Here is a 25,022-nt window from a genome sequence, read left to right on the forward strand (position 1 = left end):
GTGAGATGCAAAGCCAGACTTTTTTGAACCTCGCTCGCAGCCCTGTGACTCAAGTTGTGCTTGTCAGGTTGCCTTAAAGAATCCTGCACTTGCCCCGTGTGTGTGTTGATGTGTTGATGTGTGTGTATGTGTGTGTGTGTGTTGATGTGTGTGTGTGTGTGTGTGTGTGTTGATGTGTGTGCGTGGGTGTATCGTGAGAGGGGTGCGGGGATTGCGTGTTTGTGTGCATGTGCGTGTCTGTGTGATAAACAAGAGTCGAGGCTCTTAAGTAAAATAAGTGGAATAGTGATTCCAGAACAAAAAACTGTGAATGATGCATGAAAGTAGAGCATATTAGTGTAATACACCACCCCCCACCCCCCACCCCCCCACACCCGCTCCACTTTGTCCAGAATAATAATTGATAGTCAATGTTGTTTTTACATTTTTCCCCACAGCCTCTGATGTATTTTCTTAACCACGGGGGGGTAAATGCCAGATGTTGTGGATGTGGCTGTTACAGAATGTCAGCACAATAAAAGCACGCCCTCTGTGTGGGCTATTTACAACCTGTCTCTCTCTTTCAACGGGTGTGTGTCGCCCATCTGTCTGCAGCCTACTGCTTCCATGTGTGACTGCTGCAAAAGGCCGACATCGAAAAAATGCGTTTGGAACTGTAGTCTTTTATTTTCCCTCTCGAATATCCAAACCCTGTTTTTCGTGGAAAAAACGATTCAAAAATCGGTGAGCCGCGTTATAGCTCGGTTGATTCTTCTGTACTTCTCTGGTTTAGAGGAGCCACTAGCCGTGGACTGCACCATGCTTCACCGTGCTGCCGGCTCTGTCGTCGAGCCCCTAGTTCACTGCCAAAGTGAACGCTAAAGTGCCTCGCCCGTCTCTTGAGAGAGATACAGAGGCGCTGCTCAGGAACAACGTCTTCTCAGCATCCCTTGGTCCGATTGTCGGTCCATCCCTGGGATTTTTTGGGATCAAGAGTTGATTATTAAAGGGGACATGTTATACCAACAGGTGTGAGTGTGATTAGCCGTTACAAGCCGTTTTTGAAAATGTGGTGCGGCTTGTAATGGCTCATCACACTCACACCTGGTGGTATAATATGACAGCTTTAAGTGCATGTTGGAGTACTGAGCCAAAGTGATGATGCTGATGGATAAGCCGTACCTCACAAAACATTTATCCGTCACATTTAGCCATTCAGTCCCTTATTTGTCTGTTGCACTATTTTTACTAGTTTTTACTAGTACTAGTAAAAACTACTAGTATTTATTTTTACTAGTTTATTGTACGTCCTGGCACTTAATGAACGCACTTAATGCAGGTTGTATTCATTCATTGTACTTAATTGTGTAGCATGTACTTAATTGTGTTGTGCATGCATGTTGTGTAGCATGTACTTAATTGTGTAGCATCTGCAGTAGCTAGCTATCCCTGCTGTACACGGGGAATGGGGTCAGTACTTGCACTTGGTTCTATGAACATCTTTACTGTACCGACGGTGATATATTGTTTCACTTCTTATGACAAATGTACTTATGACAAATTGTAAGTCGCTTTGGATGAAAGCGTCTGCTAAATGCTAAACTTCTCAAAATATTCTCTAGTCGGCCAGCGGTTCTTGTTTTAGAAGAACACTACGGCTCATTGTGAATGGGTATCAAGCAAGTTAGTTGGTTAATTGATAAGTCGATCAACAGAAAATGTATCAAATCAGATTTTGATAATAGATGATTTGATATAGATAAAGCAAGCTCATTTAAGATGTGAAATTTGACTCTGGTAACATCATATTTCATAGTCTAAAAGATTAATAAATTTATCGTTGAAAGATTATCGTTTGAATAATCAACTTCTGCAAGTAATCGTCAGCTGCAGCCTGATATTGCAAGTTGGGTTTGCCTCCAAGTTTCTAAAGATTCCATTTAGCTCCTTTTGGTTGATGACGTTAAATTCCTGCAAAGGCCACTGTGACGGTTACAAGAGTGTCGGAGTGTGCAATAGTAAACACACTTATACCCTGGACTTGCAGTTTGACAGAATGATATATTTTTTTTTTTACTGCAGAATTGTGGTTAACGCTGACACCTCTTGTGCTTTCAGGTCATTCTGATCCTGACCAAGCTGTATGACTTCCACATTGGCAGCGTCACGGAGAGCACTCTGTGGAGGTGAGTATTAAGGGCTGAGCCCACATTTCTGTCCTGGTGTGTTGCTTCTTCAAGAGGTGCACTCGGCGGTCTGGTCTGGGGAGACATGAAACGTTTCAATGCTGGCAAGGGCATTTCTGAACAGGGATCAAACACACACATCAATTTCATTAGTCAATGCTATTTAAACTATGGCTATGAAAAACAAATATTTATAAAATTATCTTTTAATTTTTTTTTTAAAGGATTTTTTGAAAAGGTGGAGAATATATATTTATTTAGGTGTAATTGAATGTACGTTTTAAAATGGATATTCCATATTCTCTATACATTGTTGACACTCAATATGTAATGCATACACAATCTTTGAGTGTGTTCACACAAGGTCACACACGCCGGCCCTGTGTGACTCTCACACAACAGTCCGAGGGTTTTTCCGCAGGTAAACGGTGTATCAACACCATTAAAGTGTAATGCAAGGTAATAGAGCTGTAGTGCTAGAAGACAAATGGCCACATCAGACACCGTCTGATGCCTTTTAAAGTGGTTCCCAGTTGGCGCTTCAAAAGCTGAAAGAAGCTGACAGAGATGAAAAAAAAGTTGAGGAAAGAGGTGCTAAGAAAAGCTAAGGTGTGTGAGATGACAACGCTTTGGGAATGGGAAACAATGGACTCAACGCTAGGAATGAGCAGAGCGGGAGAGTGACGACGATAAACAAAAGAGGCAATTATGAAAGGTCTTCTTTTGTGATTGAGTTGTTTTGAAGTAATCCTACGGGATCACCTTTTCATTCATTTTTTTTATCTATTAGGTTTGAAGGGTCATGATATGCAGACACTTTGTAATGCTGATAGGAAATGTCAGTTTAAATGTCAATATATTCATTATATATACAATAGAAGAGAAACCATATATATTTTTAATTTTTTCGTCGCATTTCACATCTGATAAATTATGAAATGGTGAATAAGGCTCTTTTGTTGGGTTTCATCCCACCTCTAAAAATAATGTGTTTACTTGACGTATTTGATTGCCTGCAGGTGTGAATGCTTTTGTTTTGCTTTTTGACAATGGATTAGCAATCCTTTCCGGAATCTAACCCCCGCCCAGCGGCCCTGACCAGGATTTAGAAGATAATGAAAATGGATAGACACACTTTGGGCATTTACCAGAAACCAGTGTGAATTTAACACAATTCTGCCATTAGGCACACTGTAGGTTAATTGGACACACACACACACACACATACATGCTCTCATACACATACATAAACATGCTCACACACACACACACACACACACACACACACACACACACACACACACACACACACACACACACACACACACACACACACACTTACTACAATGTCACTGTGTGCACATTGGGTCCATCTGTATAATGATATCCAAACCACTGGTTGCTGATTATGATGACCTGAGAAAAATAAGACAGTCTTAGATAAGTGGTTGCTTGTGGAATCATTTTTGCTAGGAGTTCAAGTATCTTCCCCCTGTCGTTTACGATTGGCTCTCTACTCCCTGCCCAATCACATATCTGTAGGGTCGTACTGAGAGGAACTGAAGCAATTCATGAATACAATAACCCTTTGATAACCATAACAGGGAGCAGAAAGGATCGCAGGGGTCTTAGTTAAAACAGGATCCCAAGAGATGCCGGGAGATGGCTGAAGTTAAGACACAGACACATGAGAAAGAGAGAGCAAATTGGCTTAGTTGAGCGGTGGTGGTACACGTGTTTTCGCGTGCTAACGATGGTCTGGCTGTGATTCATCGGTCTGCTAGCTGCTAATTGAGTCCACGGTTTGGTGGTGGGGAGGAGACTGAGAGAATGTTAAACATTGGATCGGAAGTCCCATCCACGATTATTATTTTCTTTCTTTTCAGCAAAGGTCAAAAGAGTGGCGAAAACCTGAAAGTATTGCCCAGCCAGCCTGTCAGAGTTAATGAACGTCCTGACCTTAAACCATGTCGGCCAATCCGTCAGTCACTCTCCATAATATTCAAAGGTGCGTTCTGAGCTTGGTGGCAGAGAGGGGTGTCTGCGAAGGTCGGATTCTTGCCGCGGACAATAAATCAAACCTCCCAAAGCTTCCTCTGAGCCTTTTTCTCACCTGCTTACCCCCAAAATAGTCTTGTGTGTCAGTGTAAGAGCATTTGTGAAAGTCCTAACTGTCCGGTGAAGAACACAAATCGCCTCCAAGTGCGCACACTGCTCAGGTTTGTAGACACGTCTCTCACAAACAAGACGGGCCATTGAACTTTGTCCACAGAACTCCTCTCCAGAATACCTTAGTGAGTCTTGATTGAAATCGAGACAGATCTTTGTCACATCATTCATCTCTGTTTTTCCAGCAGCTAATTTAGATAGATTCTTTTGACTGTAATCCTTTGCTTCAGGGCACGTTCATTCAAGGGTTGCATCTATTCTGAAATCCTTACATTTAATCCATGCATACGGCACCGTGGTTGATCGTGTCTGCAGTAATTTTGTACAAGGTTGCCAACTTTGAGTATCTGGCTGGAGTGAGATTTTGCATGTTCTCGCACTTAATCACATGCATATATTTGGACTAATTTAACCATGAGGGTTAAAAAAGTAGGAATCTTTCGCATGTTGCAGGAGCGAGAGCCTAATTAGGGCTAAGATTTAAGGATCTAGCCTGACTACGCCCACGCCCTGAAATACTTACCACCCAGGGAATACTCATATTTTCACAATATTAGACATACACTAACCCAATAAAGGACACACAGGCTCGTTCACTAATTAAAGGCAAAGACGTGAGGTTTTCAATATCAAACTCTTGCTCCAATTGCTTCTTGGCTTCTGGCTGTAAACTTGACCAGCTGTCCAATTAACACTACTACTACTACTACGATACTTCAAGAGTACAAATCGTTTGCTTGGTTTAACCATAATGATTTGACCATGAGACCTGTTCATCTCTGTAACTGTCGCAGTGTTTTGGCTGGAGAACTGTTTGGGCTGAAGGTGAAAGCGTGTGTCACACGCCAAAAGCGTGGGAGCTGGCCACCCTGATTTGAAATTGGTATCAACAGCTCTCCTTGGATCATGTTTGACCCCTAACCCTAGCTGTCCAAATCCTAAACCTCATCTGCATTGATGTATCTTGTAGCCACTCGAGTTGAGGTCATAATGTGACCAGGATTTTAAAGTGATGGATGTCTATTTCTGGTAGGAACCCGAACTTCAACTTTTGCCTTGTGCTTTCAGACATATAGTTTGATTGCTTTGGTCCGCACCAGGCCAAAAAATTATACAATGTAGCAAACAGACGTTGGTTCGGTTCGGTTTCACATATGCATTTTTCTAAACGAACCAAAATAGACCAAGCAAACCAAAATAGACCGCGAAGACTACGCCAGTTTTGCGCCAAAACTTCCCAGAACAAAATGGAGCGACAGATTTTCGTGGCGCTCCCGGGGCTGATTCTCGCCTATTACATTCTATGTGTCGGTAACTTTCAGCAAACTATTCAGTTTGAAAACAACGTCATGATGCATTGGAGTCGCCGACGGCGCAATTGCTCGCCACTTCAAACAGAAGAGACGTGCCCGGTTGTTCAGCTGACCCGCAGATAACGTTTCTCCCTTAGCTGCTTGCTGAATAGCGCATAAACGTCGCTGTTTTTATGGGTCGTGGCAAGTTGTTCCTGTATGTGCTGATCCGACCAAATAGTTATGAGGCATTTCATCTCCTCACTAGTCCACGTTTCTCCGCGGTTCGAGGGTTTTGGGGCTTTTTCCATCTTCTCGAGCCGCCGATGAATAAACAAATGGGTAAGCGTGAGATCAACAGGAAATAAAAAATTCATAATTTGACCCATAATTCCGTGCTCCCAACACCCACAATGCATCGTTTTGGACCATTTTTTTTCGGTTGCTTTCACACCAGAGGAACCGCACCACATGTAGGGAGGAGATGGAGCGGATGGAGACCACCTCTTCAGGGAGGTCTCGGACGGCTGATGTGGTGCGCACCAAAGTGCGCCGGTTCGCATTCACACCAACGCAAACGTACCGAAACAAGGGACCAAACTCATTTAGTGCGCACTAAATGCTGTATGTGTGAAAGCACCCTCAACAAAAAAAAGAAAAACAAACCGAGGCAATCCTTTGAATCTACTCTTCGGAGTGAACTAAGAATTCTAACTTGGCAATAGCCCAAGACAACTGCAACACTTTTTCAGTCTTTTTTCAGCTCTAGCTAAGCCCATTCCAACGGCATGGTCGTTTGTTGGTTCAGCCGGAAAGCCGGAAAGGTCAGACTACAGATAACAAGATCATAATAATGGCTAGACACTATACTCCCCAAACATAGTTATTATTACTATGATATGTGAATGGGCTCCATTTAAAATGTATTAACATCAATATAACTATGATATGTGTATTGTCGTAATTGAAATGCTATTACCATGAATGTCTTAATGTCATTACTTAATTAATGATATGATGGTATGATGACTTAATCATTGATAAGGCCAATTCATTTATCAGAATTTTTAAGAATGATCAAAGCAAGTTTGATTGAAACGATCCCAGCCCCCGCTCCGATGTTAGCTGATGATTCAATCATCTCGTTAAATATCCAGCTTATTCATTCCGGCTTATTTTCTAGGGGACATTACCCGCTTTAGTCACTTTGTCCCGATTCATTAACACCCATTTTCACATCTAATCTCTGGAGATTTGAGTGTAATTATTTTTGATTTAATTGGTATGATTCTAGCTTTGAGTGAGGCAAAAAAAACAAAAACACTTTTCCTTTGTAGACTAGTGCTACTAGTCGACAAAGTTTGCTTGCCTGGATCGAATAATACAATTCAGATTGTGTTCAGATGAGTATATTTGGTTTGGAGGATTTGTCCTTTGACGGATAATTGTGAGGCATTAAGGACGTTTATTCAGTATTATTATTATTAAGCAGCGTAAACTCAGGTGAGTGCTTCAGCGGTGAGGAATTTAATATTACGACAGAATATATGGATTTCAATTATTGACATTTAGAATTTCCACATGTTCTGTATCTCACACATCCGTAATTCCACTTATGTTTGAGCTGCTAATGCTTACATTGTCTAACTACCCACAAGAAACCCCTTCCAGGAGAACAAGGTTTTGTTTGTTAAAGAATCGCTTTGCACTTTTTGGTCATCTGACCTTTTTACATTTTCTTGACTTCAAAGCAGCTGATAGATTTTTATCAAATAACCTTTCTTTGGTGGTGTGCATCAGTAGCTGAAAATGTTATGAATTTTCAGATGCGAAGCGACAAATAAAGTGGCAAATGTCAGCTGTAGCAGAAGATAAAGATCTAGTTCCAAGGAGGGAAGAAAGTTAAAGTGTAGCTCGCTGCGGTAGGATTTGAGACTGGTAAAGGTTGAAGGATGTGGATAGGTTAAAAGTAGATTCGATTTAGTTATTTTCTGCAGGGGAGGTTAAGGTTAGGTTTTTTGGGGGCATAGGCTTACTGTTTGTGAGATTTCGGGTGGTCGATAATACGGGGGACACTAGTGGGATGCCAGGTTTATGTTAAGGCTCATTTTAAAAAGTAATCGTAAAAGAGTGGAAAGAAAACCCCCTATGTCTATGTCTAATGTGTGAAATAGAAATAACTATAAATATCTTGCAACTAAATGTCTGGATTTGTGATTTGTTTTTCTTGCGCTGAATTACATAATGCTGGGGCATTAAGTTGCTGTCTCTATAGAAATAATGTGTGTGCGTGCGTGTGTTTGTCTGTGTGTGTGTGTGCGTGCGTGTGTTTGTGTGTGCGTTTGTGTGTGTGTCTGACAGGAATAACAAAGGGGAAAGTACAATGGAGCGTGTAAGAAAAGTTGAAATCCTTCAGTGGGATTGCCCACTTATTGCCGGTTTCATTTAGAAAACACTCAAGTCAATTCTCCCGTCTTCGTCTGGTAATTTGGCGCGCACAGGGGGGAGCCAGGGAGATGGATAGGAAGAAACAAAGGAAGAGAGAGGGAGGGAGAGAGAGAGAGAGAGAGCATCCAACTTGTCAACCCCTACTATCCTCTCCCTCGCTCGTCCGCGCCCGGATGAGGTCAGCCAGGGGTGAGGAGTGACATCCTCTCAAATTGCATCATTTTGCTGAGCATGCTCTTAGGCTGTTTGATATTTCACAGGTCAGTACCTATAATAAGAACCCTGTGCGTGGAGAAGAGCACCCAGCTGATGCCTCTGACCTTTCCCAATTGGACTTGAAATACACCTTGAAGGGGCGGGGGCAGGCTGAGCTGGCGGCAACTTTCTTAGACTACACTTTTTTTTTTTTCTGACAGCCTTTCTGGGAGGCAGAATTGGGTTGTTATATTCGCCACGGAAGTTAATTTGGATGCATTTGAAGGGGGGGGGGTGGTAGAGGACATGCGTGTAGCAAGGAGAAGTAGAGGTAATTGATGAGCAGGAAGCTCAGCCCGATCTCAGAGCCGTTGGGTTTGTTTTACACTTCCACTTTGTTGTGCCACTTTTTTCACGTTATGTGCTGATAACCGTCTGTCCTGCCAGACACGCACAACATGTTTGTCAAACTAAAAATTATTTTCTCTGTATTATTATTCATAAGCAGCTGTTGGCTGTGATTCACAGGCAATACATGCCCAAGCATCGCTGCTTATACCCCCTCATTTGCCTAACCACGAAGCATATTAAATGGATTAACAAGACAACCACGTAGCCGAGCGTTATTGTCCACACTATCCACATTTGTCGAACCAACAAACAGGAAGAAAGTATCAACCCGTCCTCGTGTGCATTGCGTTTCATCGCGATTAACATGCAAGGTGGCACACGTTGAAAAACATCGCTTTGTCAAAGCTCTGATAGGAACTCCTTGCCCCTCACCTCTCTGTCTGGTGCTAATAAAGAATAAACAACTCCATCTTCTGTTTCCTTGTTTAGTTTTTTTTTATACCGCATTGTTATTCGAAAAGGTCATTTAATGCTGCTTCCCAGCATTATTTTAATTCCTACCTTTTTAATTACACACTCTGGAGCCTTTCCCTATTTCCTGAAGCCGTTTCTCATTTGCTGCTTGTCATAATAGCAAATGGTGAATTCCAGCTCCAGAAGGCACTGGGGGGATTTCACACAATCCCATTCTGTGTGTTTGTGACACCGCCTGAGTCAGTGTTTGGCTTTCACTCGCGGTAAACACGTTGTTCACTCATCGGCCCTTTTAGACGGGGTATAATAAAACATACAACATTCTTATTGTTAATTCCTCTGCAGTATATCAAATAACAAAGGGCCCAGCTGCCTCCGGTGATATCATTCAGGCTCTAGTGAGGATTGCTGGAGAAGGGGGAGAGATGCATGCCTGCAAATCTATCTCGCTATTAGTCATGTTTCTCCCGGGTAACGGCACAAACTAATCAGCCTGTCCAGCCTCATGAAGATGGTGCTCGTTGAGAGAGTGGCTTCACCCCGCTGTGCAACTGGGGAGGGTGAGGGATTGCTTTTCATTGGATATGCCAAGATCTAAGCTGTTCAAATGACTTATCGTATGATTTATTGTGTTTCAAATTTATTCTATTCTTATTGTTCCGACACAAGCTACTAACAATAAAATTGGAAATCATAATAAAACACGTGTCTGTGTTAGGACTTTGTGGTTCACTGTATGTTAGACAGAACTTCACTTGAATTGCCATTTGTTGTGTTGTATTCTTTATTTACATTTCTATATTTAGCCAGGGAATAGATTTTCAAGTACAACAGCCAAACTTATGATTAAATGTCCTGTGCTGGTGAGTGGCGGTGGGTAGGCCCTGGATCTCTGACAACCCCACAGCTTATCTGAAATGACACAAATATCCCAGGGAGACCTTCGGGTCGCCCTGCGGCTTTCTGTCGAAGCCGGCCTTGGTCGGATTGGTCGGTTGGTGCTCAAGTCCTGGTTCAAGTTTTTTGTTTTTGCTTCATCCGAACCAACTGGCTCACATTTGCGTGACGCCCGACCACAGAGCGAACATGGCCGCCCACAGGCTTTCAGTGGTTGAGATGATGGCTGGCCGGGCACCAACTCGGTGACACGGAGGTGTCTACGGCTTAAACCCCCCCCCCCCCCCAAAAAAAATCCATTCCCTTACTGTTGTGTATTCCAAACAGCAGCAACAGATTTGTTGAGCATGTCAGGGAGAATACATACAGCCTTCTCATCTATCCTTCAAGTTGTTCCATACCTTTGTGCTTTTTGTATTATTCCTGGCTTCACTAGGCTGTTCTATCTGCTCCATTGTGTCCAATAGCAGTTGGAGACGAAATGAAGACAAAGAGGTTGTTTAAAAGTGTTGTTGAGTATTCTGGTATAGCTCTCACTCTCTTCCCGGAAGAAGCTTGTTTACTGTCTGGGTAACGAAATAAAAAGCTAAATGTTGCAGTGTGATGCATGAGGGGAGATGAGCAAGCCATCCCACTAAAATACTTTTAAGTTTATACTACTACTTTGAAAAGGACTTAAAAAGATTTCTGTCTGGCTTTTATCGGCTTGTTTTTTAATGTTGCATTTTTTATTTTTTTATACATATTGTAACCCGGTTCACTCAAAGTCGTGGGAAACAGCTGGCGCTCCGCTGAACAATTGCAGTTGTGTGCCATTCATCGCAGCTGAGTGATGTCTCGGCATTGACAGCGAAGGAGGGAGTGATTTAGATTTGGAAATTCTTCATATAGAGTGCATGATGAGCATAAATCAAAGCAGGTAGCAGCGCTATGAATCACCAGTTGGTGTGCTACCCTCCTTCATTACAAATGGCTGCCGAACGCAGAGAAGATGGAGGGGGTATTTTTTTGGTTTTGCTCTCACTTTGTCCCGTCTGACTTTTCGGCCGTCGTCCAAGAGCGTGAGCTTTGTTGATGCGTGCTCACAGGAGTTTTTTCTGCGATGTAGTTTGACAGCTCATTAGGCTGATTTCTGCAATACGGATGGGTTTGACCACACCAGACCACACATTTAGCAATCTTTAAGTAGCATAAACACATTTAAGGAAAGTGAGACACAGAATTGCTTTAGATCACCTCATACCATTGGTTTAGAACACCTCATACCAAAGATTGACATTGCACTCATTTTCTCTCATTTGTCAACCTTTGCAATTGTTTCTGAACGAAATTGTCCAAAAAACTGTGAGAACCCCCTTAGTCCTTTTACTTACTTATTTACTTATTGTGTTTTGGTCTGAACAGCCTGGATCCATTTCAGAAGAGTAATCTGTAAAAGTTGTACTCACCACATGAGTACAAATGTAAATCAACACTAAAGCCGTCCTATTATTTTTGGATAGCACCATTAGAACAAGATTAACTTTAATAACCCAAGTACTAGCAACCAATCTAAAACGACTGCATTTGGCTGAAACAATGTAATACAACTGCGATTTTGGACCGGATGTGAGTGGATCCTGCCAGCAGATAAAGACAATACAGCCCACTTTTTTTTTTGTTTGCTTTATGTTTTAAGACAATTATATTTCAAAGCCTGTTGCAGCATGATAACAGGCTACTTGTCGTGCTGGCGCTAGCAATGCCAAATTCAATGTGCTTTGAATTGATCGCAAAGAAAGCGCACGGCTACGGTTTGGCCATCCTTACCACTCAGAGCATCCTCCACCACCACCCCCACCCCCTCCACCCCCACCCCACCCCCCCCCCCTTTAGCACATGAACCGCTTCCTCCACCTGACCCCAACATGTCGGTTTTTATCACTGACAACACTCCAGAGGAAGCTTCAGTACTGCTGCTCCACTCCCCAACCTCAACCCACCCAGACCACTGGGCTCTGGCTCCGGGCCACTGGCCTCTGCCCTCCCCCCATGCTCCCCCCCCCATACCTCCCCATGCCTCCCCCATGCCCCCAGCCAGCGGGGGAGGCTGATCCATTCTGCCACTGTGAATAAAGAACACCAGTCATTTCTCTTCTTCTCCTCCTACTCGTCCTCTTCCTGGGCTTTCGGGAAGTCAGAAGCAACCCACGTCAAGGATTTCATCACCCTACCCACCCACCCAGCCACCCAACCACTCCTGCTCTGTCTCCACTTTCCTGGGGGAGACTTCAACCCCCCCCGCTCTCTCTCTCCCGCTGCGATCCATTGAGAGGGCGGCAGCGGGTGACGTGTTGAGGGGGGTTTGAGAGAAGGTCTGGCGCTGGTGCTGTACGGGGGCCGTGAGTCATGAGCCCCGCAATGTGTTTCAGGTCAGCGGCCACCGCGCGGCAGAAGCACGGAGCGGGACTGGGGGGGGGAGGATGTCACCGTGGGGGATTGTCTTACGTGGTGTGCCACAAGAAAAAAACAAGAAAAAAAAGGAGCAGACGAAAAAACTCTCAGACCTCATGCAAAAATAATCACCACCTCGAGGGGCCTGAAAAGATGTCAAAGTTTCCTGCTTCTCTTTAAAGATTCATCCTTGGAAGCCAGGCGCTCTGGTGCGAGTTCAAGTCGAAGACACTTGTTCATTCGCTGGATGGAGAAGGCAGGGTGAGAGGGGGAGCTGCCGGGGACACGTGTAGTCACTTTAAGCAATCACTGGATGATGTCTGCAACCCCCCCCCCACCCCACCCCACCCCACCAAACTAAACTCATTGCTTAGAGCTGTTTAGGCAACGGTGTCAATGACGCAATTAGGCGTTCGTACTGTTAATTGGTGCAAGGGATGCACAATATGACGCACAGCACAGTGTCCAGAGGCTGGTGCTTGGCTGGACTGGAGCTGAAGTTCTCAGCCAGTTCTCAGGGCCTGGCGGTTTTCACCCTGAGGGGAGGCAAGACCCTGGCAGCGTCAGGGCCGTTTAAGGTCACATTTCCCTGGTTCCATTTCTGTAAGCATTGGAATGTGAGCAAAAAAACCCGTATTTTCTGACACTTATTATATTTAAAAAAATCGCTGTAATGGACCTCAATCTCACGGTGTATTACGACATAGTGGATTGTTGCGAGAAATAATTCGACACAGCGCGGTATCGCTTTCGTTCCTGTTGTTCTTGACATGCCCTGCTGTCCGTATATCTGACCTGCGTTTCAGTGACACGTCTGCTAGCCACTACAGTGCTGTACTACCTGCTAACGTCTGCTAGCCGCTACAGTGCTGTAGTACCCGCTAATGTCTCTCAATCTCAGGCAATGGCACTTCTCCAAAGCCACTTCTGTTACACTTGACTGAATTCTTACATTTGCCAAGAGATTGTAGCAGCTAATATGCCTTAGGTGAAAGCAGACGTGTGTGTGTATTTGTACGTGGTTGTGTGTACGTGGTTGTGTGTGTGTGTGTGTGTGTGTGTGTGTGTGTGTGTGTGTGTGTGTGTGTGTGTGTGTGTGTGTGTGTGTGTGTGTGTGTGTGTGTGTGTGTGTGTGTGTGTGTGTGTGTGTGTGTGTGCGTGTCAGAGAGATTGTGTGTATTGTTTGAATGGTGAATGTATGTGTATTTGTGTGCGTACGTGCGCGTATGTAATGTAAAAAACATGCCTCCGTGGGCGAGCACCAGTTGGTGCACTTGACGGCATACGTTAGTATGCACTGGAGTGCTGCTGGGGGTAAGTGAATATCGTGGAGATGAACTTCTTGACAGCTTGTACATTGTGAGGGATGCACTGCTGATGTGAGCAGAGGCTATTAAACCTCACATCTGCTGCCTCGGCGCTCGCTGACATATCGCGCAGAATTTTGGACAATCTTTTCCTCACATCTCCCTCTGCCATTTTAAATCGATTCGGGTTTTCGGAATGTTGATCCCTGTCGCCGTGGCAATCGCCGGGATCAGCGGAATTTGTTATTGCTCATAAGATGAAGGCGACCTGTTGCGGTTATTTATTTCTGTTTTGGAGCAAACGCTGACTTATTCAGGGCATATGCATCGAGCAGCCACAGTTCTTGGCCCGAGTGATATCATGGTCCGCGGGGCTTATTCCCGGTCATTTATCATTTAGCCGTGTGTCTGCATGGAAATCCATTCAGACATTGTTATGAATGCCGATGATGGAGGCATTGTTTGGTCAACAGTAACTTTGGTTCATGTTGATATTTTCTTTGTGTGTTTGATTCAATGTGCTTGGTTTTTTTTTTTTTTGGTTCTTGTTTTCGTTGGCACAATCTTAAGGTTCATGAAAAGGATTTTCATTTTTCTTAGCAACCATACTAATTTGGGTTTGCTCATCACCTTTGTCAAACGTCGTCACTGAACCTAAAACACGTCTGGGTGTTTACTCTCTTGATAAAATGGCCTAAAACAACATAAACAACGTTGAGTCGATGCCAAGAAAGCAATGCAGCAGAATGAACGAGTGAATGCATACACCAATGCAGAATGCTAGTAGAGTGTTCACATAATGTGGATTTGTTTAGCGAGGCGTCCACGTGTGTCTCTGCGTCTCACTCTGGTGTGCAGCAGTTGGCAGATTCTGAAAACCACTCCATCATGTTTTGTGCACGACTCTCCATGTTCTGCCCTTGCTATGTTATTTCCTTCCAACAGCCAGCTGTACTTATGTCCAAAAAAAGGGGCCACACAGTCTGAGCTCGTCAGAGCCGAATCAACAAAATGCTTCAGATGTATTTTTTTAAGTCCGGAGTTCGGTGCTTTGTTTGATGCTCCTGGGAGACGAAGATGTGGGAGATAGAGTGGGAGTGCATGGTCTTTCTCTCTCTCTCTCTCTTTAACTCTTCCTCTTTCCCTCTCTCTTCTCTCTAGTATCTTTGCTCACTCTCTCTCTCTCTATCCACCTGTGTTCTTCTCCCCCCTCTCTCGCCCCCATCTCCCCCTTCCCCAGAGTGTGCGGCGTGTTTTTTTGACATCAAACTGTTACGCTTTATTAGCTGCCCAGCTGGAAAAGCCTCACACTCCCTAATGAGAACTCTGACCACTTTTTGCTTCTGTGCTTGTAATGTCTTAAATTGTAAAAACACCATCAAATACTGTGTTTTTTTTTTGTAATCGTCAGACTGTGACTTGACTATGATCTACATCTTAAATCATATTTTAATATAATGATTCACTACATGATTCACTACAAGTTCTCTGTCTCACTACTCAAAAACACAAAAAAAACACGGTGACTTTGGCTACATTTAATTTAGGGGCAGGAAGGGGGTGGACATCTTGCTTTAAGACACTTACTTAGGCATGTGTCGGACCTAGGGGATCAAACTGCACCTTTCGACAGGGATCACCAGTGTAAACCCTTAGCCCCACCCCTCCCGCCCGGCATCCCAAATAGAAAGAGGCTACGATCCAAAGGGAGATCTGTTTGATGCCGCGTCCCTTCGTTAGATAGATGGGGACAATCAAGCTAAGCCAACAATGGCAACCTCCGTGGAACATCTTTTCAAAGGACAAAATATGTAGAGCGCATGCAGGAGGGGCGTTGCCCATGTCTTGTTAAAGCGTATCTGCACGGGTTCAGCAGATACAACAGCAGGTAAACAAAGCGTCTCCCAGGAACCTGACTGATGGGAATGAAAAGGATGGTAAGCCACTGACAGACTTCACACAGAGAAGGAGAGAGAGAGAGACAGAGATACAGCGAGGGGAGGCTGGAGAAAGCGCTGTAATCACATGCTAATTGCCATCACTGCCACACTCCCTGCAGACAATCATGAATATTGAGTCGTTGTTTTATTTGTGCGTTTTTTTCTTTTCACTTGTTCAATTGGACAAAGTGATACGGCTTTGAGGGCTTGTTTTGACAGGTGCGGCAGATAGTTTCCCCGCCGTCATGGCCGGGGACAGTCGCGTCAACACTCCCAGACTGTTGACTTTACCTGGATGTGTCAGTCAAACCGTGGGTGTAAAATCAAGATTGAATGGAGAACGAGACATGCAGAGTGCAATCATCAATGCTATTTTGCGTGGCGGGGAAATATAATCATATTGTGGAGTGAACAATAAATGTAGGTTAGTGAGATGAGTGAGATGCTGTTTGCAACTAGGCATGATGTTGAATGCAAATGACTTAGAACGTTTTGGATGTAAATTGTAACTAAGGATTTACACATCTCAGTTCTATCGACAGCCCTGGCTATTTACCATAAATGATTTTATGATGAAAGGTTTAGTCCTTATTTGTGGAGAAATCCGAGCAATCCGCCAGTGAGGTCGATTCTGAAAGTATCCAACAGAAAAAAACTTCTTTGGGCCTCCCTCTAAAGCCACTCCCCCAAAACATGTGGCTACTAAAAATACATCTTAGATAATTTGCCCTGTGCGTTCTTGCCTTGTTGTTTAATTCAAGCTGTATAAACATGGACAACCTGGTGAAATATATTACTTCCTTACCAAGGTTTCAATTCAAATAAAGAAATATAGGCTACCAGTCACAAAAGTGAAACAGAATGGTTGTCAAATTGAGAATGGTTGCTCACTCCTGTCCACTTATATTTATCAACCTTAATCCCAATACGTATGATTACATGAAAACTATTGTCTGTCATGTTCTTATTTAGATAATTAATGGTAATCTCACTCAGTTAGAAACCTTCCAAAGCAAAAAAAGTCAATTTGACTAGAGGCCAGCATCTCCTGCTACACCGGTCCCTTAGGATGCCTAAGCCCTACACTCACTCGCACTCACACATTCCCTCGTGGCCGACTCTGGTGTTGACATTTGGTCACTAGCTTCAACCACATGGTACTTCACCTATTATGCATGCTCCAACAAGGAACTGGTACATTCATGAGCAAGGCGCATCCTCTCGTTCACTGACCTACTGACTTGAAGAACCTGCTCTCCATTGGTGACGATCTAGAAAGACGGAACGGCGGGCGCTGTGAACATTGTTTACGTTATTAACATGACCATGGTTCCAAGAGTAGGGACCATGTGTATTACTTTGCTGTGATACACTGCCCACTGATAAGCTCGGGGGGAGATTTGAGGAAGTGCAGCAGCCATTTTAGATTGGACCAGAAGATCTGTCGATGACGATAAGGAATAGATTGCAGCGCCTCTGATAGGGAGGCAGTTGTTAAATCCACGATGATGCCATGCTACCTCAACCCCGTAGAATCACCTGATAGCTCAACCACCAGAAATCCACTGTGTGAGAATTGGAGAGATTCTCCTCCCCACTCACACAGAATGACCTGTCCAATGTTAGTTTCTCACTTTACTTATTTAGAATAGACAGGCTTTGCAGAGCTCACTTGGCTTTATGGATTTATGAGTCCCACTCCCAACTCGGTTTATCATAAATCACTTCTTGCTAGGGAGATTTATGAAAGGAAGTCGGGGAGAGAAAAAAAACAACAACCTTATTTGCATACCTCCTGCCACAGGCGACTCCATATTGGTTTTTCTGAGAGACACCAGAGGACTCTAACAATGTAATTAAGTCCTAAACAAGCAGTTCAGCGCCCTGGCGTCACGCTCGGATCCGTTTAGGGCTGGTTTGCTCTGATCTCAGAGCGAATATCTGTTTGAAAGCGAACTGCTTTACTTCTTCTGCTTTGACTTTTCAAGCCGGGCACAAATTAATTTGAATGGATGATATGATACTGTCATTTTAATGAGAGGTTGAACTGCTGAAGTAGCAACAGTAGAAGTGCAATAAAACCTTTTGTTTCGGGACAATTTGATGCTGCAAAAGCAGAAATGGTGGATGAATGGGGAAAATTCAGTGCTGTTTAAAAAAAAGATGTGTCGTATCAAAGATGTTCTGGTAGCAACGTCTTGTCATGTTCCATGTGACTAGGATAACTAATAGGGTCATTTCCACTTTTTAATTATTAAAACTTATGACCATGGGGACAACCACATGTATCTTTTTCACTTCATATATTAAACTGGGTCCATTCTGCAGGGGATCAAATTGGCTTCCCTTATTCTACTACAAAGACACAAACCACATTGCACTAGCTGATTTGAGATTACATTTAAGTAGTGTAGTCTATATTCAGATTTCTTTAAAACAGGGTTTGTCGTAACTATTTGCCACATTTAACTCATGACATCATGTGTGTCCTTTGCATGATCTTTTGAATACAACAACAAATCTATGTGGCTCTTTATATCTGTCTCTATCCACACTGGTTTACTGGTTTTCCTCCTGTATTTTCAGGTCGACGGACTACGGATCCACCTATGAGAGAATGAATGACAAAGTAGGATCGAAGACGGTGCTGAGTTACCTGTACATCTGTCCGACTAACAAGAGAAAGGTACCTTTTTGAAATTGCACTTGAGTACGTTAAATGCCAACTGAATGATGAGCATCACATGCCTGAGTATCCTGGAAGCTTCCAGCACACATTTTTTTTGTCCCATTGATTTCAGGGATGTCAAGGCTTAATCCAATACTAAGGTTAAGGACGGCCCATGATAAGACAAGATTGACAACACAGGTCTTTCCTTGGCAAAGCAAGAAATGTATTAATAACCAATAAAGTACTTAAGGCGTAAAATCTTCATGGTTCATGGCCATGTAATAGCGTGATGAACCACCCATGTCCAAAGGCCAACATCTTATTGCAGTATGCAATACTTTGCCAAAAAGCTGGTGAAGATTGGAGTTGTACAATACGAGCTATTTCACTGTAATTCTGCTGTTGTTTCTCTAAAGGAGGTAGCTTGACATTTTGAAGCCACCTTCTCTAGAAACTCCAGGCTGTTAGCTACAGCCTTCAACCCTCTCTCCTCCCTGTACTCAGAGGTTCGTGTTTCAGCTTTGTAGGGCCTGGAGACATGTGTTCTGTGCACCAGAGCACGACAAGGCAGAAAGACATCAGGTAAAGATAGTTACGGTTGCCAAGCGTTCAGTGCAATAGCAAAAAACGAACTGGAACCAATTCCCTATTAAGAGGTTTGAATGTGTTGTGGCGAACAAATTAAAATGTGGGCAGACAGCCCACGTAGTTTTTCTGTTGTTTGTGTCCGCTGTGTGTTGTATGTGTCTTGCTCGGCTACAGAGAGGCTAATCATTTGTCTCTGGCTCTTTTCAAACCGAAATGCTTTCAATATAAAATACTTCTTGTGAATGTATGTAGCTGTGTAAAGCAGCAAGGCTGAAAGACTAAAAAGAGACCCTTTTATCCAAAGGGACTTGCAAGTTAGGCTCAGGACAATCAAAGCAAGCAATTAAAATTGGAGTAGCTATACAAAAAAGTGCTGTGACCTAGTTTCAGATAACAACCGGACAGTGCAGAGTAGTTGTTTTTTTCTCAGTAAAATGCTTAAATATTATATATTGTGACCTAGACTATAAGACATTTATAGTAGAGATCATATTTCAAAGTGCTTTCTTTCTTTTATTCCAACAACAGTAACGCTCAACAGAGAAGAGGAAGAGTTTTTTTCTGTAGACAGTGTATTATTTAAACAATTAACCAGCAAAGGGAGTTTTGAGCATACCATCAATATACACATACACAAATGTCATATGATCTAAAAAACAACATATTGTTAGCATAAATGCCTAGGTCATATTTTAAGGTCCATCTTGTACTTAATGTCAAAAAAGTGATGACTTAGGCAGATAGGCAGGTAATGATTATTGAATGTACAAAGCACTCTGATTGGCTTAGGATATAGCCAATGTTGCACAGTGAATCGACAGCATTAGCATAGAAGTAGGTTAAATATCACAATTTGTCCAAAATATGACTTAGGCAATTATGCTATGAGGCTAACAATATTTGAAAAAAACGGTCTCTGTTATGTCAAAAGATAATTCTGGCTCAGAGAAAACTTGAGACTTTAGAGGATACAATATACAGTGGTCCTTTACATTGAACTGAACGCTGAAAACACAGGAAACATTTCTCTGCTTTAGGACTGAGCTGGCCTGTATGTCACAGAGCAGGAGGTAGTTAGGTAGTTAGTCATAATCCAAAGGACAGCTTACCTGTGGGAGGAAAGGGCCTTTAGCATGGGCTTGCTAGGCGGCTCCAGTGGCCCTCCTCCACTATATATGAGAGAGAGAGAGAGAGAGAGAGAGAGAGAGAGAGAGAGAGAGAGAGAGAGAGAGAGAGAGAGAGAGAGAGAGAGAGAGAGAGAGAGAGAGAGAGAGAGAGAGAGAGAGAGAGAATTGGTTGCCAGGGGTCTGTCCCCTTTTCCTAGCCCTAAAGCAAGCATGTTTTTTGTATACTAGCTAATTATTTAATCTGAATGTTTTTTCATAAAATACATGTATTTTTATCTACATTGCATTTTTTTTTAACATACATTTTCACCAGTTTACTACTCTATCTTAATTGAATGAAGGGTTACAATTCTTGTTAGCAACACCACTATGTTTAAGTTTAGCAAAACAACAGATTTGTTCAATGCCATGGTCAGAACTACTATGACAAACATGTATGCATGACAACATAGTGTACATACATAGGTCTCATGAGTTAGGCATATTTTTCCGTGATTCAGAAACATATGGTGGTAGTGGCAGCCGTCCCAGGCCCCCCCGACTGGGATCAGACCTGCTTCAGTGAGGTCCTCAGACCGCTCCATATGAACAGATCTCCAGACCAGGCTCTGGGGCCCAGGTGGGCCCTCAGCGTCTCATCTGGAGGACGGCACACGTGGGTCCTAATATCAGTGGGGCTGACCCTAAATGCCTCGCTCTGGAGAACAGGTCAAATGAATCCGTCGTGGTTGAGCTACAGCGGGGTTTGGGAAAGGCATTACCCCGTGCCGTTTTTCAGAATGGTATTACTACCGATATCTTATATGGTTAGATTAAAAAAATACAATCAAATAGCCATCCTGGTCTAGGGGGGAATGAGAACCTAGTTCTTTCATTATCTTATAAATGTTTTGTTTTGGTATTTGTTGTATTTAAAGAAGGTATAAATATAGATAGAAAAGAAAAGGCTATTTATAAATATGTTTGCACGCTTACATACATGAATTTGTGGATGTATAATTGAGAAACGGCAGTGTTAATTGCAGTTATGCATGTGAGAGAAACACACACACGTTTCCTCTATCTCCCGGTTTATTTACAGTGGTAAAGATGACTTATCGCTCTCTTCTCACGATACTGAACACCTACAGGGTGTTTTATGAACTGTGAATACAGTGGACTTAAGGAACAGGTTGGGGTCAGGCTTAAGCTCTCTTCCCTTTGTATTGTAAACATCTTATGGATGGATGGATGCAGGGATGTGTTGGTAGAATCAACAGTGTGTTGTATCTCCATTCACGCATTTAAATCGGACATGCTTGCCAACAACAGAATTCCCTCGCAATAATGCTCCATAATAAACAGTGTGCAGCCTACATGAATGATTAAAAATAATTTTAACACGCCCATAAATCACAACCATAAACATTATTTATTTATCTTTCTGGAGCTATTCTACTCCCCTGATTTATTGGTGGCTGTCTGAGAGTAACAATGCAAACAAACAAATGCCAGAGAGAGGAGAAGAAGAGGAATACGTAGTACATACATAGCGAGTTGTGGTGCTGCTACATCAAGCAAAGCAGGGAGGTAGCACTGCATGGGGCTGCAGCGGTACTGCTGTGGTCCACCTTGAGTCAAAGATGATTTGATTGATTTGGTTTGACGTGATTTATTTGCTGTGGTCTTGTTACCCTCCAAGAGCCTCGGATAAGGTTCGCAGATAGCTTCCACCGCGCCTCATAATATGTGTTCTGTTGGGTTGGATGTGAGCTCAATATCACACTGATGAGAAAGAGTAGAAAATACAAAAGAATATTATTGGATGCATTGGTTATGCATTGGTTATGTTATTGTTTGCCACCTCGCCCTCTCCTCTTGTCTTCCCCACTGCTGGCTCTCCATTGGCTGAGGACTGCAAAAATAATTTAACACCTAAAGTCAACAGAGAGAAGAATATTATTATCACTTTTCTCCAAGGGACTGGGGGGGTTTGACTGGGTTATATCCTGCGTGCCACATCCTATTCCTTTACACTAAAGATTAATGTTTATGGGAAGTGTAGCTTGATCACTATTGTGCAGTGTGAATAGTTTTTATGTCTAATAAATATTCTTTGTTCAGTGCTGCCTGCATAGAAATGTAATTAACCCTTATAATCTAATACAATAAATGTCATGAAAATATATAGCAGTCAAGCTCTTACATGAGTTGTCTGCCTTCATGCCATAATAAATGAATACCTTTAGACCGCCAAAGAAATGAATGGACACACATTCATTGCTACGAAATTCACCTGTAATGTATCTTGAATATTTTTAAATACACGTGGAGCCAGTTTTTATGTTTAAGAATTGGAATATGTTTGACAAAATAATAAAATAGGAATTAATCACGTCTTAAGTCCTTATAAAAGCAGTGTGTGCGTAAATTGCACTCCCGTGTGGTACTATGTAATGAATGGAAGGGAATTGGAAGGTGTAAGAAATCCTGTTTGCCTGTTTAGTGGCCCCTAATGGAAAACAATTCATCTAAATCATGGCTTGGGAGGTGAAGGGAAAATTGTAGAAAGAGGGGAGGTATTTCTGTCAGTGACAAATGTGCCGCTGTTTTCTCAATTCAGATCAGGCTGAAAGGAGAAAACAGCTATTTGGGAGCTGTGTGGGCACAGTGATAACACGTACTCCCACACAGTCGTTTTTTTTAAGAAAGTTAGTTCCCCCACGTGATCATAATCCCATCAATCCTACTCCCTCGATTCTTCTCCTCGATGTTTCCCATCGGATCAGGATCCCCTTCTGAAGTATAGGCCGTTTGCGCCAAAAATCCACTGAGACGAACGAGCTCCATAACCTTACCCATAACCCCTCAGGGTAAACAAGCTTACGACCGCGATGCACCTGGTGGCGTTCCATCAGCAGAACCGCCCCTTGTCTAATTGAGTCATTTACGCTGAGCGAACCTCCGCGTCGTAAAAAAAGCTCTCGTAGTGGAAGCGCTGGTTTTTTTTTTGTGCAAACATTGTTCTGTAAGCTGTACGTCTTTGTGATGGGAAACCATTCTTGCGCCGCTTTAGAACGGTGACAGTAATGTGACGGCGTAGCCACGCTCCCTGTTAAGTGAATTCAGAAGGACACAATGATGCAATTTCCACACTGATTTACATTTTCCGAGTTCTCCATCTCCGCAGCTTGCTATAATGCGACAGAATACTGGGAGTTGCTATGGGAATAAATATAAATTGTTTCAATCTTTTAAAGCTGTTTAATCATATCAAGTGATGAGGGTCTTTCAGTGCGATGTGTGCCCAGGTCTGTCACGGAGAGAAATAACCGCCAGGAAGTCATTTAGCACGCGTCTAGATCTAGATCTGACGCCTTGGCGTCGCACTACATCAGAACGGCCATTGTCTATAAATAGACAGGAACCACAAAAGACACTATTATCAGGACGGCGTTCTGGGGGCGGCGTCATGAACTCTCCTAAAGTGCTCGTGCTTTGGAGCCCACACAGGGAAAACAACCAACACCCAACATGCTACTACATGGCAACAGACGCAAGCTGCAGGCTGAATGGGAGTGGGGAGACGTGGGGGTAGAAAGGGTCCTGGCACGACGGCGGGCTCCCCGCGCGCCAGGAGAACGTGTTTTCTGCTGACGCGGCGGCGCAGTCCCACTAACGGCTCTCTTGTCTCCGCGCTCATCTGGCGCGGCTCGGTACACACTCTTCTACTTCTTTATCCCTTCGACTTCTTTAGTCGTCTTCTCTCTCTCTCTCTCTCTCTCTCTCTCTCTCTCTCTCTCTCTCTCTCTCTCTCTCTCTCTCTCTCTCTCTCTCTCTCTCTCTCTCTCTCTCATCTCCGACTCGTTTAAATAATGCTTATTCTTCATTTGTCCAACCTGTGTATGCCCTGGTGTACACTTTGTCTGATACGTGGTAGGTGCGCTTTTGTAGCCGAAGAGCGTGCACGCAAACGCACATTGCACACCCACATTTATTTACATGCAAGGACACAATATGGTGCTCATATTTACCGCTCTCTCGCTCTTTTGTTTTCATATGCTCTCTTTCCAAAATTGAAAGCGCTTCATTGGCATTCAATTGGAAAAAATACAACATCAACATTTTTGACCTTTTTTTGCATGTTTGTGTGTTTGTGTGTAGCATGCAGGTTGCACTGTATTCAGATCTCTCTCTCTCTCTCGCTGTGGCTCTCTCTCCCTCTCAGATCATGGTGCTGACCGACCCAGAGTTTGAGAGCAGTGTTCTGGTGAGCTCCGACGAGGGGGCCAGTTTCCAGAAGTACCGCCTCAGCTTCTACATCCTCAGCCTCCTCTTCCATCCCACCCAGGAGGACTGGGCCTTAGCCTACAGCCACGACCAGAAGGTGACGTCTTCTTCTGTCATCTCTCCTAACTGCTTTCCATCTCCTCGGCTTGTCTTGTTGTCGGGTCTTCCTCCTCCTCCTCCGTAAAAAAAAAAGGGTCTTCTGTTTGATTGCGTCGCTGAAACAGGATGGATTTGGACCGAAACTCTGAAATGACTTCCTCCCCCCGCAAGAGATTGGTTTACTGGGTTTTACTGGGTAGTTTGAGAGACAATAATGGTGATTGCTATATGTGTCTTTTTGTTCCTCTCCTACCTAATATTTACCCCTCAGTGGTTCACAGTAAAACAGGGAAGCACTGTGCAGGCTGTCACTGACCTTCAATTCCAAGCCGAACAAGGAGGGGTGCAACATGTCAAATACATAATTCATGAACATAATGAACAGTGTTCCCAGTTGTATCAAACTGATTCAGGGACACGCCTCAAAAATATTCAGCCCAATATTCACCAGGGATGGTCTTTTTGGGGATGTTTGGACAACCTTATTATAATTGGAGATCCAAACTTCCCCCCTGAAAAAAAAAATCCCAATACACCCTCTTGACCTTTGTACATATTTCCCTATACGGCCCAAAGCAAAACTTCCCCTTACCAAGT

General features: G+C 43.4%; 1 protein-coding gene across 1 annotated transcript in view; it reads left to right on the forward strand.

Moving 5' to 3' along the window:
* The window catches only part of LOC311340437 (VPS10 domain-containing receptor SorCS3-like), a gene marked incomplete at both ends in the record, with an annotated part of 88,742 nt that overhangs the window by 9,887 nt on the left and 53,833 nt on the right, over positions 1 to 25,022 (forward strand). The window contains 3 exon segments of the mRNA XM_084465332.1: positions 2,098 to 2,165; positions 18,258 to 18,357; positions 24,265 to 24,423. Of these exon segments, the coding sequence (XP_084321458.1) occupies positions 2,098 to 2,165; positions 18,258 to 18,357; positions 24,265 to 24,423 (327 nt within the window).

Source organism: Micromesistius poutassou (assembly GCF_964030765.1).
Source record: "Micromesistius poutassou genome assembly, chromosome: 3".
Taxonomy (NCBI): Eukaryota; Metazoa; Chordata; class Actinopteri; order Gadiformes; family Gadidae; genus Micromesistius; species Micromesistius poutassou.